Here is a 14,734-nt window from a genome sequence, read left to right as displayed (position 1 = left end):
AATTGAAACCACTAAAGAAATAAGATAGACAGATTGACCACCAGTTCTTTAATAGACCACTAGAGTTTTTGGGTTAGATTCGGACTGTCATTTTTACAAGACACATACGCTCTATAGGGAAAACCCAAAATAGAGCTTTTTTCAAACCTAATATTTGAAATCAAAAACTAATACTCAAGAATTAGGGCATATACGTTTGGCACTACTTAAATGCACACCATTGACCTTTAACTAGTAAATGTTCATAGAATTTAAAATTCATTAAGTGAGTTAGAAGTCATTTTTTGAGTGAAGCAAGTCATGCAATTGACCTAAAAGCTGAACAAATGACCTCACACACACACAAATGTTAACTGCGAAGCAGTAGGTCACTGAAATTGAAAAATTCAATGGCTGCAAGACTCATCGATGGAGACGACAAATTAAAAAACATAGCAGGACAAGTCCTCAAATACAATCCAAAGAATTGAATGAAAGGCTGAGAAATAATGTACCTGACCTGCAGATCAATTGAAAAATCCGAGTCAAAAAGACAAATTCTCCAAAGCTGATGAAATAATATAATCAAAAAATTAAACAAAAAATTATCATTCGTAAAACTCTTGAAGATTCTAAGCAGAAGACCAGATGCGATACAGTTCAATATACTCATTAACTTACGCTCAAGCCTTGAAAAAGATTTTTTGCCACTAAAGGTAGATAAACTCAATAAATATGACAAATGCTTCGAAAATTTAAAAGTACAAAATTTAAACTTTCTAAAATTTTCAGAAAAAAATGTTGAATAATATTTTTTACCTCTGGAGTTCTATCATGTAAACCATCGGCAAAACTTGAAGTTTCGTTGGCAAGTAAAGTTCATTGAACTCAGAAAATGACCAAAAATTCCAAAGAAAATTGCAAATTTTAAAATCTTGCTGAAATTTGTGATATTAATATCTTCCATGCAATCTCAATGTCTCCAAAGATTATTCAGTATCCCTTTTGCAAGCCTCGAATAGTTTCACTGGCTCATGATGAACTTCGATATATCTGGAACAAAATAATTTTTACGGAAAAATTATCAAAAATTTGCTATAACTCGTGAAATATTACTATTATATTCTATTGCTTCTAGCAACTATGCAGTAACCTATTGTCAAAGCCTGCAGGAGGTTCCGGGTCCCCTGGTGCCACAAAAAAAATTTAAAACAATATTAAAAAACTTGTAAAATTTGAAAACTTGAAAAAACAGCTAAATTATTTCATCGCCACTAGAAACTATGCAGTAACAGACTAGCAAACTCCATAAGAGCTTCCCTGACGACTTGGGAAAGCTCAATTATCTGGGGAAAGAAAAAAAGTTCTAAATTGCTAAAATTCGTGATATTAAAATCTTGAAAAACAATCCATTACCCCTTAAAAACTATGCATTAGCCTATTATCGAACTCTACAGGAGGTTCCTTGGCTCTTGAGGCTAGATAAACCTAAAAAATGACAAGAATTCAAAAGATAGCGGGCATATTGCCAGAAAATAGCCGCGATAGACGCTTGTGGCCTTCCATGAATTGAAACAACTTTAGAAATAAGATAGACAGATTGACCACCAGTCTTTTCATAGACCACTAGATTTTTATTTAGATTCAGACAGTCAATTTTACATATGCTCTATAAGGAAAAAGCCCTAATGGAGATTTTTTCAAAATTACTATTTGAAATCAAAAAGTAAAGACTAATACTCAAGAACTAGGGCATATACGTTTGGCACTACTTAGATGCACACTATTGATCTTAAACTAGTAAATGTTCATAAAACTTAAAGCTCATTAAGTGAGTTTTCAATGCAGTAATGTATGCAGAGTGAGGTAAGTCATTAAAAAATCAATTCAAAAAGTCAGGGTATCACGAAACAAAATAATGTTAGACGAAGTTTAAAAAAAAGTAGGAGCGCAATAATAGCCGCCCGAAATTGCTGACGCCACAACTAAAAACTTAAAAATTAAACTATTAAAAAATGCTAAAATTTGTGATATTTAAATGTTGAAAACCATTCCATGGACAATATAAATTTTTCTGTAAACTATTATCAAACCCTGGAGGAGTTTTCCTGGCCCCTGTGTCTGTTAACACCTAAAACATAACCGGCAGATTGCCGGAAAAGCCGCCGTCGACGCGCTTGACGCACATAGGGATTGAAACAGAAAAAGTATAAATTGACCAAATTTTTTTCTGTTTTTATTGCCAGAAAGTGTTCTAATTTGGCGTGCAATTTCAGTTGGATTCTAAAACTATAATTAATTCAGCTTCTAAACAGTGCTAATAAGCTTAATACCAATGTCAGCTAGCAAACACTAATGAACTTTGATAACCCAATTCTCAATGACTGACCGGGCTTTACTGGCTTATCCCGTCTCTTTTGGTTTTGACTTTTTGACTTTTACAGTATTCACCGCATTGCTTAGTTCAATGCGTGAAGGAATTTAAAATCCATTCAGTTGAAACAGTGAGGGAAGTAACTCAGAAGTCAAACGTGATAATCGTGAGTTGTGAAACGAAAAACGTGATCAAACAGTAAAGCGTTAAAAAAAGGGGAGCGCCTAAATTATAGCCGTTGAGAGGCTGACGGCAGCTATTAATAATGACAATAAATATCAAAAAATTTGAAAATTGCAAGTTTTATTAAAAAATTGCTAAACTCGTGATATTAAAATGTTGAAAACTATTCCATTGCCACTAAAAAAATATGCAGTAACCTACCACCAAACCCCAGAGGAGGTTCCTTGAAAAGTTAGTAAATATTAGTATAAATATGCGTGTTTATACTTGGAGTAAAAAAGCATATGGCTCTTAAAACATATTATGTCTTGCAAAGGACCTGTATCAATTTTTGCAGACATGAATTTTAGACTGGTCCATAAATTCGAAAAACGACAAAAAATGCATCATTTTGTCATAAAACTCTTAAAAGTGACCTTTTAACCTGCAATTACGGCCTTCCTAGTAGCTTCACCACTCTGAGAACAAGACGGACTACAGAACGTGGCCAAGGGCCTGTAATGAAACTTAGAAACTTAATGCCTGCTGAGCTTTACCTGTTTATCCCGTTTCAAGAAAAGGAGCAGAGCACCAAGACAATCCACTTTGATTCTCGGATTGTAAAAAAAAACCACGATGTCCCCAATAATATCCGCTATCATTTAAAAATGAACAAGCATACAGAAACTGTCAAAAAGCTTAAAACAATGCAAAATTGTGAAAAAAAGCTGAAAATTGAATCTAAATTGAATCTGTGTAATAGTTGCTTCCGATGGTCAAAAAAGATCCCAAACACACTACTACTGGTTAAGATAATTGAGACAAACACGGATCTTTTCAACAATTGCCCCCTTTTTGCAAAAGGGGTGGCTACTCTTGGATAGTATTAAAGCGAGCGATTTATTAACCCATCAGAGACGACTAATAACTTTTCCCGTATGCGCATACTATGTTAAACTGGATAGAATAAAATACTCTATGCTATGTTAAATAGCCGAATTGGAATAGAAAGCGAAAACAATTTACGACTGGCAGGTCAGCGGGCACGCTTCGCGCACGTCGCGGCTTCGCCGCAATAACCGACCCGCAACGTCTGGATTACATCCACACCGCATGAGAGGCATGGCCGTGAACAGTGGTCGGCAATTGCGCTTAAACTAATATTCGGCTATCTAAACTATAGACCGAGTAATATTGTAAACATATCCAAATTAGCATTAAACTCAAATTAAAAACTTGAAACCTTCAATTCCTATCAAAACAAGCCTAAAACTAATACAATATCATAATCAAACCTCATAACCATCAAAAGTTTTGAAAACTGCTTTTAAAAGCCGCACGTGAACAAAAAAATTTCGCTCGCTTAGAGAAAATTTTTTTACACATAAATTTCTCGCTCTCTCAAAAACAGCGGTATGAAAAAAAATCACTCTTTTCGCTCCGCTCTTCACTTTTGTTCAGCACCAAAACATAACCGGCAGATTGCCGGAAAATAGCCGCCGTTGATTCCAATAAGCATGATTGGGATTGAAAGAATAGAAGATATTGAAAAAAAAGATTTTTGTACAAAGACATTTTTTAAACCCGATGTATTTTGATGGCATTTCGTATTTGAACATAAAGTACTTCTGTTTCTTAGAGAGAGGCTACAGGGGCTACTAACAATACCAATAAGCATTAGAGATGGTAACTAAGACTTATAGGAACGACGTTCAAATAGCGGGCATCTAAAATTGGGCTTTATGGGTTTATCCCGTTTCTACTTCTGACTTCAATTTTTTATACTGACTCTGTTCATTTTGAATTGCTTTGCTGAGCAACTGATGTTCAAAATCACTTTTAGCAGAATGAGAGAAGAGAAAAACTAGCCTAGAGAAGTCAAAAAGATTTCATGCAAAATGTTGAAAAGGCGGCAAAATGAGGTAAAGCGAAACATTTTTTTATTCGACGAAGTAAAAAAACATAGGACAAGTCCTGACGTACAATTCAAAGAATTTTCATTGAATAAACAGAAAAACTAGACCTAAGGACTGAGTGAATTGAGAACACCATTTTTAAAAAAAAATCAGATAAAAAAATCAGAAAAAAACAGAAAATCAATGTCAAAATGCCGCATGTGAACCAAAAATACACTAGCGAGAAATGAAAATTTAATTCAAACAAAAAACTAGGTCTAGAATGAGCTGTGAATGGATTGGGAAAACCATTTAGAAAAAAATCCTATCCAAAAAATCGAAAAAAAAACAGTAAAAATTAGAGCGGAATTGCCGCATGTGAACAAAAATCCACTACCGAGAAACCGAATTTTTGTTCAAACACTGTTTTCTCACTCTACTTTAAAATTAGAGCGAAAAAAATTCACGCCGCAAAACCACTCGCTTTTTCGCTCCATTTCCTGTTTCGGCGTGACCAAAATCACAACTCCAATTTGACTTCAAAAATCATGAAAATGTGTGAACAGATCTTGAAAAAAAGACAGCGCCCAATACAATTCAAATTCTTTGAATTGTAAAAAGACAATGCCCAATACAATTCAAATTCTTTGAATTGTAAAAAAAAACCAAGATAAGGCCAATAATAGCCCCAGCTATCGCTGTGCGGCTATTAATAACGCATAGCACAGAAGGGGGGCGATTCTCTACTAGGTACCAAAAGGGGGGCAATTGTTGAAAAGATCCATAATTTTTTCACACCAACTTCTCCCGCTCTCTCAAAAAACGACATGAACAGAAAACCACTCTCTCTCTCTTCTCTCTTCTCTTCAATTCGTTCAGCCGTTTGATCTAAACACTTAGTTTTCAAACCCAATACAATTCAAATTCTTTGAAGTGTAAAAAAAGGAGAGCGCGTAAATAATAGCCGTTGAGAGGCTGACGGCGGCTATTAAAAAGATCCCGTCCGGATATATTGTGAATGACGTAATTGGCATGCTCACTCGTTATAATTATCCTTAATTAAGTCTCAACCCCTCAATACAGGACCGCAGAAAATGAACTCAGTACAGAATTGTCATTAGTCTTACTTACCAACTCCATCGTCTGTTGTTGCACTGAAACAAAACAGTACAGTTTAGAAGTCTACTGGCGTTAAACCAGACTGCTTATACTCTTTTCATAATTCGCATGATTATGAGGGGATATAGCTCAGTGGTAGAGCATTCGACTGCAGATCGAGAGGTCCTCGGTTCGAACCCGGGTGTCCCCTATCACTTTTCGTTCCCATTTAAAGTTACAATGTACTCCAAGTGTTTCAGGACACTTGGGGCCCACGTTTCAGGCTCCAAGTGTTTCAGGACAATTTTCTGAAGTTATTCTTTTTCACCTCTTTGCTATATGTGCCGTATTTTATGATCCCCTGTTACAAACAGATTTTGAGATCCCATGTGTTGATTTATAGCAAGTTACTATGTAAAATAATAGCCCCAGCACTCGCTTTGTGGCTATTGAAACACTTAGGGTGCTTAACACTTTTATGCCCCCTAATCTGGGGGTCGAAACTGAATAGATCCGACGGATTCTTTCCAATTATAACCCGGCCAATTTTGGAATTAAAATGAAAGAAATATACGATGTAAGTATATTCATTTTAACACCCCCCCCACCACCAAAAATTAAAAGGGCAAGAGAATAGATGCGAATAGCGTTGTGAGTGACAGACCAAATGAGTCTGGAGTTAATTGTGCAGATGGGCTGATTGCTGCCTGGATAATGAATGAGATGATGGGAGAGTTCCCGTCCCCGGGTACCCCCCACCTCAGGATGAAGTCACCCACTGAGAACTGCACGTTGCCAGGACGACCAGACACACCTACACAAATCAGAATATTCTTAACAAAAAAGTTTCATTCAGTAAAATTTGGATTGGGTTCATTACGTGGCCAATATCCGAAAAAGGCCAATTCCAAAAAATTTGACGTTTTGTGGAAACGTGGCAATACTTCGTAACCATTTTTTATTTTGCGTAGCCATTTTAAAGGTTAAAATAGGGGTTATTTCCCATTGTAGCCCCCCAGCTTAGTGTAGTGGTCAGATAACCTATAGCCCCCCAATCATGATAATTATACCATTATGGAGGGAGGGAGGGGGGTATAATTTCATGGGGGGGGGGCTAACCCAAAATAGTTTAACCAGTTCCACGACAAAATTCAAAGACTCAATTGTTCTTCGTGTTGTGAACAGTGCCATATGGCAGTGTTCACCACACGAAGAACAAAAACTGTTTTTCTATGTGTCAAAATTTATCAAGATCTTAGTGAGTTAAGCCATCAGAACTTCCTGACATGTTTCGAAACGATCTTGTCAAGATGTAAAAAAAATCCACAATAAGTGTTGCGAGGGACATCTCTGAAACTATTAACCAATCAAGCTTTCTTTCATTTCGGTGTAATTGACACTACCTTAGTTATTAGATACTGCATGTGAGTTACTCATCGTGGAAACCATTTTTGAATGTATCCAAACATTAAGAAAATTTGAACTAAATGCGTCTGCTGTAGCTAGTTTTCACACACGATTTTAGCCTTAATATTAAAACATGGTCGTGGAAAATAGTAATAAACTCGAGTAAATTTTGATATCCCCCCAGTAGGTCTTGTACGCCATTAATTAACGCAATCTGTTGATCCAGACATTTTAACACAAAAATTAATTCTGTTCAGCAGCAGAATGATTCTTCTCCACCACCTCCAAGAAATGGGGTTAGAAAACTAACTTAACTCAAGCCTGGCTTTATTTGAAAACAATCCAAATGCAAATTTCGGCATTTAACTTCTTCCACCATTTCATATTTTCAAAACCATGTCGTCTCTAGAAAGGTCGGTAAATTTCGTGATATTAACATCTTCAAAACTTTTAAAATCACTTTTAGCAGAATGAGAGAAGAGAAAAACTAGCCTAGAGAAGTCAAAAAGATTTCATGCAAAATGTTGAAAAGGCGGCAAAATGAGGTAAAGCGAAACATTTTTTTATTCGACGAAGTAAAAAAACATAGGACAAGTCCTGACGTACAATTCAAAGAATTTTCATTGAATAAACAGAAAAACTAGACCTAAGGACTGAGTGAATTGAGAACACCATTTTTAAAAAAAAAATCAGATAAAAAAATCAGAAAAAAACAGAAAATCAATGTCAAAATGCCGCATGTGAACCAAAAATACACTAGCGAGAAATGAAAATTTAATTCAAACAAAAAACTAGGTCTAGAATGAGCTGTGAATGGATTGGGAAAACCATTTAGAAAAAAATCCTATCCAAAAAATCGAAAAAAAACAGTAAAAATTAGAGCGGAATTGCCGCATGTGAACAAAAAACCACTACCGAGAAACCGAATTTTTGTTCAAACACTGTTTTCTCACTCTACTTTAAAATTAGAGCGAAAAAAATTCACGCCGCAAAACCACTCGCTTTTTCGCTCCATTTCCTGTTTCGGCGTGACCAAAATCACAACTCCAATTTGACTTCAAAAATCATGAAAATGTGTGAACAGATCTTGAAAAAAAGACAGCGCCCAATACAATTCAAATTCTTTGAATTGTAAAAAGACAATGCCCAATACAATTCAAATTCTTTGAATTGTAAAAAAAAACAAGATAAGGCCAATAATAGCCCCAGCTATCGCTGTGCGGCTATTAATAACGCATAGCACAGAAGGGGGGCGATTCTCTACTAGGTACCAAAAGGGGGGCAATTGTTGAAAAGATCCATAATTTTTTCACACCAACTTCTCCCGCTCTCTCAAAAAACGACATGAACAGAAAACCACTCTCTCTCTTCTCTCTTCTCCTCAATTCGTTCAGCCGTTTGATCTAAACACTTAGTTTTCAAACCCAATACAATTCAAATTCTTTGAAGTGTAAAAAAAGGAGAGCGCGTAAATAATAGCCGTTGAGAGGCTGACGGCGGCTATTAAAAAGATCCCGTCCGGATATATTGTGAATGACGTAATTGGCATGCTCACTCGTTATAATTATCCTTAATTAAGTCTCAACCCCTCAATACAGGACCGCAGAAAATGAACTCAGTACAGAATTGTCATTAGTCTTACTTACCAACTCCATCGTCTGTTGTTGCACTGAAACAAAACAGTACAGTTTAGAAGTCTACTGGCGTTAAACCAGACTGCTTATACTCTTTTCATAATTCGCATGATTATGAGGGGATATAGCTCAGTGGTAGAGCATTCGACTGCAGATCGAGAGGTCCTCGGTTCGAACCCGGGTGTCCCCTATCACTTTTCGTTCCCATTTAAAGTTACAATGTACTCCAAGTGTTTCAGGACACTTGGGGCCCACGTTTCAGGCTCCAAGTGTTTCAGGACAATTTTCTGAAGTTATTCTTTTTCACCTCTTTGCTATATGTGCCGTATTTTATGATCCCCTGTTACAAACAGATTTTGAGATCCCATGTGTTGATTTATAGCAAGTTACTATGTAAAATAATAGCCCCAGCACTCGCTTTGTGGCTATTGAAACACTTAGGGTGCTTAACACTTTTATGCCCCCTAATCTGGGGGTCGAAACTGAATAGATCCGACGGATTCTTTCCAATTATAACCCGGCCAATTTTGGAATTAAAATAAAAGAAATATACGATGTAAGTATATTCATTTTAACACCCCCCCCCCACCACCAAAAATTAAAAGGGCAAGAGAATAGATGCGAATAGCGTTGTGAGTGACAGACCAAATGAGTCTGGAGTTAATTGTGCAGATGGGCTGATTGCTGCCTGGATAATGAATGAGATGATGGGAGAGTTCCCGTCCCCGGGTACCCCCCACCTCAGGATGAAGTCACCCACTGAGAACTGCACGTTGCCAGGACGACCAGGCACACCTACACAAATCAGAATATTCTTAACAAAAAAGTTTCATTCAGTAAAATTTGGATTGGGTTCATTACGTGGCCAATATCCGAAAAAGGCCAATTCCAAAAAATTTGACGTTTTGTGGAAACGTGGCAATACTTCGTAACCATTTTTTATTTTGCGTAGCCATTTTAAAGGTTAAAATAGGGGTTATTTCCCATTGTAGCCCCCCAGCTTAGTGTAGTGGTCAGATAACCTATAGCCCCCCAATCATGATAATTATACCATTATGGAGGGAGGGAGGGGGGTATAATTTCATGGGGGGGGGGGGGGGGGGCTAACCCAAAATAGTTTAACCAGTTCCACGACAAAATTCAAAGACTCAATTGTTCTTCGTGTTGTGAACAGTGCCATATGGCAGTGTTCACCACACGAAGAACAAAAACTGTTTTTCTATGTGTCAAAATTTATCAAGATCTTAGTGAGTTAAGCCATCAGAACTTCCTGACATGTTTCGAAACGATCTTGTCAAGATGTAAAAAAAAATCCACAATAAGTGTTGCGAGGGACATTTCTGAAACTATTAACCAATCAAGCTTTCTTTCATTTCGGTGTAATTGACACTACCTTAGTTATTAGATACTGCATGTGAGTTACTCATCGTGGAAACCATTTTTGAATGTATCCAAACATTAAGAAAATTTGAACTAAATGCGTCTGCTGTAGCTAGTTTTCACACACGATTTTAGCCTTAATATTAAAACATGGTCGTGGAAAATAGTAATAAACTCGAGTAAATTTTGATATCCCCCCAGTAGGTCTTGTACGCCATTAATTAACGCAATCTGTTGATCCAGACATTTTAACACAAAAATTAATTCTGTTCAGCAGCAGAATGATTCTTCTCCACCACCTCCAAGAAATGGGGTTAGAAAACTAACTTAACTCAAGCCTGGCTTTATTTGAAAACAATCCAAATGCAAATTTCGGCATTTAACTTCTTCCACCATTTCATATTTTCAAAACCATGTCGTCTCTAGAAAGGTCGGTAAATTTCGTGATATTAACATCTTCAAAACCATTCATTTGTTTCCGGAAACTATCCAATATTCTACATAAACCATTCCGACCGACTAATTTGATTGTATGAACTCACTTGATTGCTTGCACAACACACATCAACACTCACAATTTCGCCATCTCATAAATCGCTGTAGTTCTAACGATAGTCTCTGATCTCTTAAAACGCTACACATTTCAATTCTATAGATGAGACACATTGAGTCTACTATTTGCTATTTCTCCGCCTCACACTGGCACTAACACACGCAATGGACAATATCCTACGACACACACAGTTACATTTAAGAATTAGTTTGAACTATAATGGACTCCAGTCATCCTAGAATGATTCCACAGTACCATTTGATAAGTCGCAGTAGTGCTGGTCTTTATTTATCCGCCCTTTCTTTCCAAACTGATGGGGGTACTGATCATCCGTCTTCTGCCTTAACCAGGCAATACAAGATCTTCATTCTGCCTTAACCAGGTCAGGGAACGGTTTACATTTGTCAAACCGAGATTATTTGTTTTCAAATGTTAAAGGGTATAAAATCTTCAGCACTAACTTTGCTCTCATCAATATCATTTGGCTGTGTAAAAGAATTCAGTGTGTCTTATAAAACGTCAGAAATCAGAGCCAACTTCTAGAATATCACGCCAATTCGGATGGATTCCGTCTTTACTGAGGTGTTCCGCAAACTTAAATTTTTTCAATGATAGAAAGGGGACATCCAGTTCTCGAGCAATGTCTTTTAACAGTATTTGAATCTACTATATGTTTCCACTTTCTCGCGTGGACTAAGTGTCAATCTGCAATCTATACTACTTTCTGAAAAAGACTGTCTAGACGATATTGAAAATAATGTCTTGCGTCCCTTCCTGAATAGTAGGTGGTTGTTTATTTCTCTTGTGTTTGAGGCAATTTGTTCAGGAATCTGGAACCGCGAATGCAAAAAACTCTGTCACCATATCAATTTTTCGCTGAGCTAAGACAGGCTTCAAAGCACTTACCGATCTTTTCCTGCTCTGGTTAGATTATATGTTCGCAAGATTTTGCAAGCACTCCGGCAAAGATATTTATGAATAACTTGAAGTCAGTACTTTAAAATCAATACATTCGTCAATAGGAAGCGTTTTGATCACTCCAGTTAAAACTGAATTCTAGTAATCAAGGCGAGATATTGTTACGTTTTCCACCACCAGTTTGCTTGTTTCAATCGTAAGATAATTTCTGACCTTGTACAGTTTGCGAAGTTCTTTGTAGCAAGAAGAAGTTACTGATTTTATGTGCCGTGTCATAGAAAGATGTTGATCAACCATTATACTGAGTCATATAAAACTTTAGAATATTGTGATTCAACTTGAGAATTTCATCTGCTAAATCTAATTCAGCTACGACCAATCCTTGCTTTCTTGATGAGATAAACAAAATTTCAGTCCTATGAGGATTAATTCTCATGTTTATCGGACTGGAAGGCTTGAAAAAAGCCTAGACACATATTCGTGTTTAGACCCCTTATATCACTATCCAATTTTTTTTGTCTTACACACGAAATAATTAGTGTATCATATGCATATAACTGATAATTCGACAGAATTTGCTTCCTTAGATCGTCAATGCGACCTACGTCCATAGTAAAAAAAGCTGCATCAAAAGCTGCCTTGCCTAAGATGAGTAACGTGCTGTTTGAATTCAGCTGGAGTAGGATATCAACGAATGTTTTAAAGAGGCAAGTTTTCGTAGAGTGGACAGCTATATGCCGACTGTTGTACATCCACAAGTTTGAATTTTCTAAGATATTCCCTAAATTGATCAGCCGCTAATCGTTCCTAAAATCTGGCGAAAAACTTGACTGCAATCGGCCCCTAGCTGCTAGGTAATTCATTATCAAGGTGTGCTATTTCGTGATATTAACATCTTCAAAACCATTCATTTGTTTCCGGAAACTATCCAATATTCTACATAAACTATTCCGACCGACTAATTTGATTGTATGAACTCACTTGATTGCTTGCACAACACACATCAACACTCACAATTTCGCCATCTCATAAATCGCTGTAGTTCTAACGATAGTCTCTGATCTCTTAAAACGCTACACATTTCAATTCTATAGATGAGACACATTGAGTCTACTATTTGCTATTTCTCCGCCTCACACTGGCACTAACACACGCAATGGACAATATCCTACGACACACACAGTTACATTTAAGAATTAGTTTGAACTATAATGGACTCCAGTCATCCTAGAATGATTCCACAGTACCATTTGATAAGTCGCAGTAGTGCTGGTCTTTATTTATCCGCCCTTTCTTTCCAAACTGATGGGGGTACTGATCATCCGTCTTCTGCCTTAACCAGGCAATACAAGATCTTCATTCTGCCTTAACCAGGTCAGGGAACGGTTTACATTTGTCAAACCGAGATTATTTGTTTTCAAATGTTAAAGGGTATAAAATCTTCAGCACTAACTTTGCTCTCATCAATATCATTTGGCTGTGTAAAAAAATTCAGTGTGTCTTATAAAACGTCAGAAATCAGAGCCAACTTCTAGAATATCACGCCAATTCGGATGGATTCCGTCTTTACTGAGGTGTTCCGCAAACTTAAATTTTTTCAATGATAGAAAGGGGACATCCAGTTCTCGAGCAATGTCTTTTAACAGTATTTGAATCTACCATATGTTTCCACTTTCCCGCGTGGACTAAGTGTCAATCTGCAATCTATACTACTTTCTGAAAAAGACTGTCTAGACGATATTGAAAATAATGTCTTGCGTCCCTTCCTGAATAGTAGGTGGTTGTTTATTTCTCTTGTGTTTGAGGCAATTTGTTCAGGAATCTGGAACCGCGAATGCAAAAAACTCTGTCACCATATCAATTTTTCGCTGAGCTAAGACAGGCTTCGAAGCACTTACCGATCTTTTCCTGCTCTGGTTAGATTATATGTTCGCAAGATTTTGCAAACACTCCGGCGAAGATATTTATGAATAACTTGAAGTCAGTACTTTAAAATCAATACATTCGTCAATAGGAAGCGTTTTGATCACTCCAGTTAAAACTGAAGTCTAGTAATCAAGGCGAGATATTGTTACGTTTTCCACCACCAGTTTGCTTGTTTCAATCGTAAGATAATTTCTGACCTTGTACAGTTTGCGAAGTTCTTTGTAGCAAGAAGAAGTTACTGATTTTATGTGCCGTGTCATAGAAAGATGTTGATCAATCATTATACTGAGTCATATAAAACTTTAGAATATTGTGATTCAACTTGAGAATTTCATCTGCTAAATCTAATTCAGCTACGACCAATCCTTGCTTTCTTGATGAGATAAACATAATTTCAGTCCTATGAGGATTAATTCTCATGTTTATCGGACTGGAAGGCTTGAAAAAAGCCTAGACACATATTCGTGTTTAGACCCCTTATATCACTATCCAATTTTTTTTGTCTTACACTCGAAATAATTAGTGTATCATATGCATATAACTGATAATTCGACAGAATTTGCTTCCTTAGATCGTCAATGCGACCTACGTCCATAGTAAAAAATCTGCATCAAAAGCTGCCTTGCCTAAGATGAGTAACGTGCTGTTTGAATTCAGCTGGAGCAGGATATCAACGGATGTTTTAAAGAGGCAAGTTTTCGTAGAAAGGACAGCTATATGCCGACTGTTGTACATCCACAAGTTTGAATTTTCTAAGATATTCCCTAAATTGATCAGCCGCTAATCGTTCCTAAAATCTGGCGAAAAACTTGACTGCAATCGGCCCCTAGCTGCTAGGTAATTCATTATCAAGGTGTGCTATTTAGATTTCGCGTTATGACTGAAGTTCTGAAACCATCAGGAAAAGTACCTTAACCAAAGCAGCAATTTGCAAGACTCAGAAAAAGATCGCATCAGCAGCCAAAATTCTGCTTGGCTACACTCGCTGCAACTGGATATAGATCGCAAAAACTATTTGATGAATCAAATAGAGCCTCTCAACTTAAAAATTTTTCGCTCGGCTGAATTGAACTCCTCGAGAGACATTGAGTGGTGGCATTATGAGAAATAACAAAAAAGCTGTTTAGGCGGTTATCAGTGAAGGCGGGAAATAACTGATATCAAGCGTCTTGCCTCTGAGAAAGTTATGACATCGATCAACGGCCATTTTAACTGATCCCCAGTATTGTAGAGCCTTGTGCCCCGTGCAAACTCCAAGTAGCAGAGTGAAGTTTGCGAATTTAATAAGCAGCTTTCTTTTTATTAACATTTCCGTCATAGTACATCGAATTCTGGTTAAAAAGCGTGTCTATACTTGTTGTTACGCTAATTTCTTCCCAATTGTCGGATTTTCGTGGCAGCAACGCTC

At 36.9% G+C, this 14,734-nt stretch overlaps 1 protein-coding gene and 2 non-coding genes across 3 annotated transcripts in view; 2 read left to right on the top strand and 1 right to left on the bottom strand.

Annotated features, from left to right (window-relative positions):
* LOC142354029 (contactin-4-like) overlaps nt 1-14,734 on the bottom strand; it is a 330,197-nt gene that overhangs the window by 85,843 nt on the left and 229,620 nt on the right. The window contains exons 15-16 of the mRNA XM_075406293.1: nt 9,195-9,344; nt 8,562-8,584 (exon numbers count right to left, since the gene is read on the bottom strand). Coding sequence (XP_075262408.1) covers nt 8,562-8,584; nt 9,195-9,344 — 173 coding nt within the window. The remainder of the gene's footprint in view (nt 1-8,561; nt 8,585-9,194; nt 9,345-14,734) is intronic.
* On the top strand, nt 5,648-5,719 carry Trnac-gca (transfer RNA cysteine (anticodon GCA)). The gene has a single exon. It is a non-coding gene; the product is annotated as a tRNA-Cys (tRNA).
* Trnac-gca (transfer RNA cysteine (anticodon GCA)) lies at nt 8,668-8,739 on the top strand. Its single transcript has one exon. It is a non-coding gene; the product is annotated as a tRNA-Cys (tRNA).

The sequence above is a fragment of the Convolutriloba macropyga genome, chromosome 15 (genome assembly GCF_964194025.1).
Source record: "Convolutriloba macropyga chromosome 15, txConMacr16.3, whole genome shotgun sequence".
In the NCBI taxonomy this organism is placed as follows: domain Eukaryota; kingdom Metazoa; phylum Xenacoelomorpha; order Acoela; family Convolutidae; genus Convolutriloba; species Convolutriloba macropyga.
Note: the sequence above shows the minus strand (reverse complement) of the source record. Positions and strands in the feature narration are given on the sequence as shown.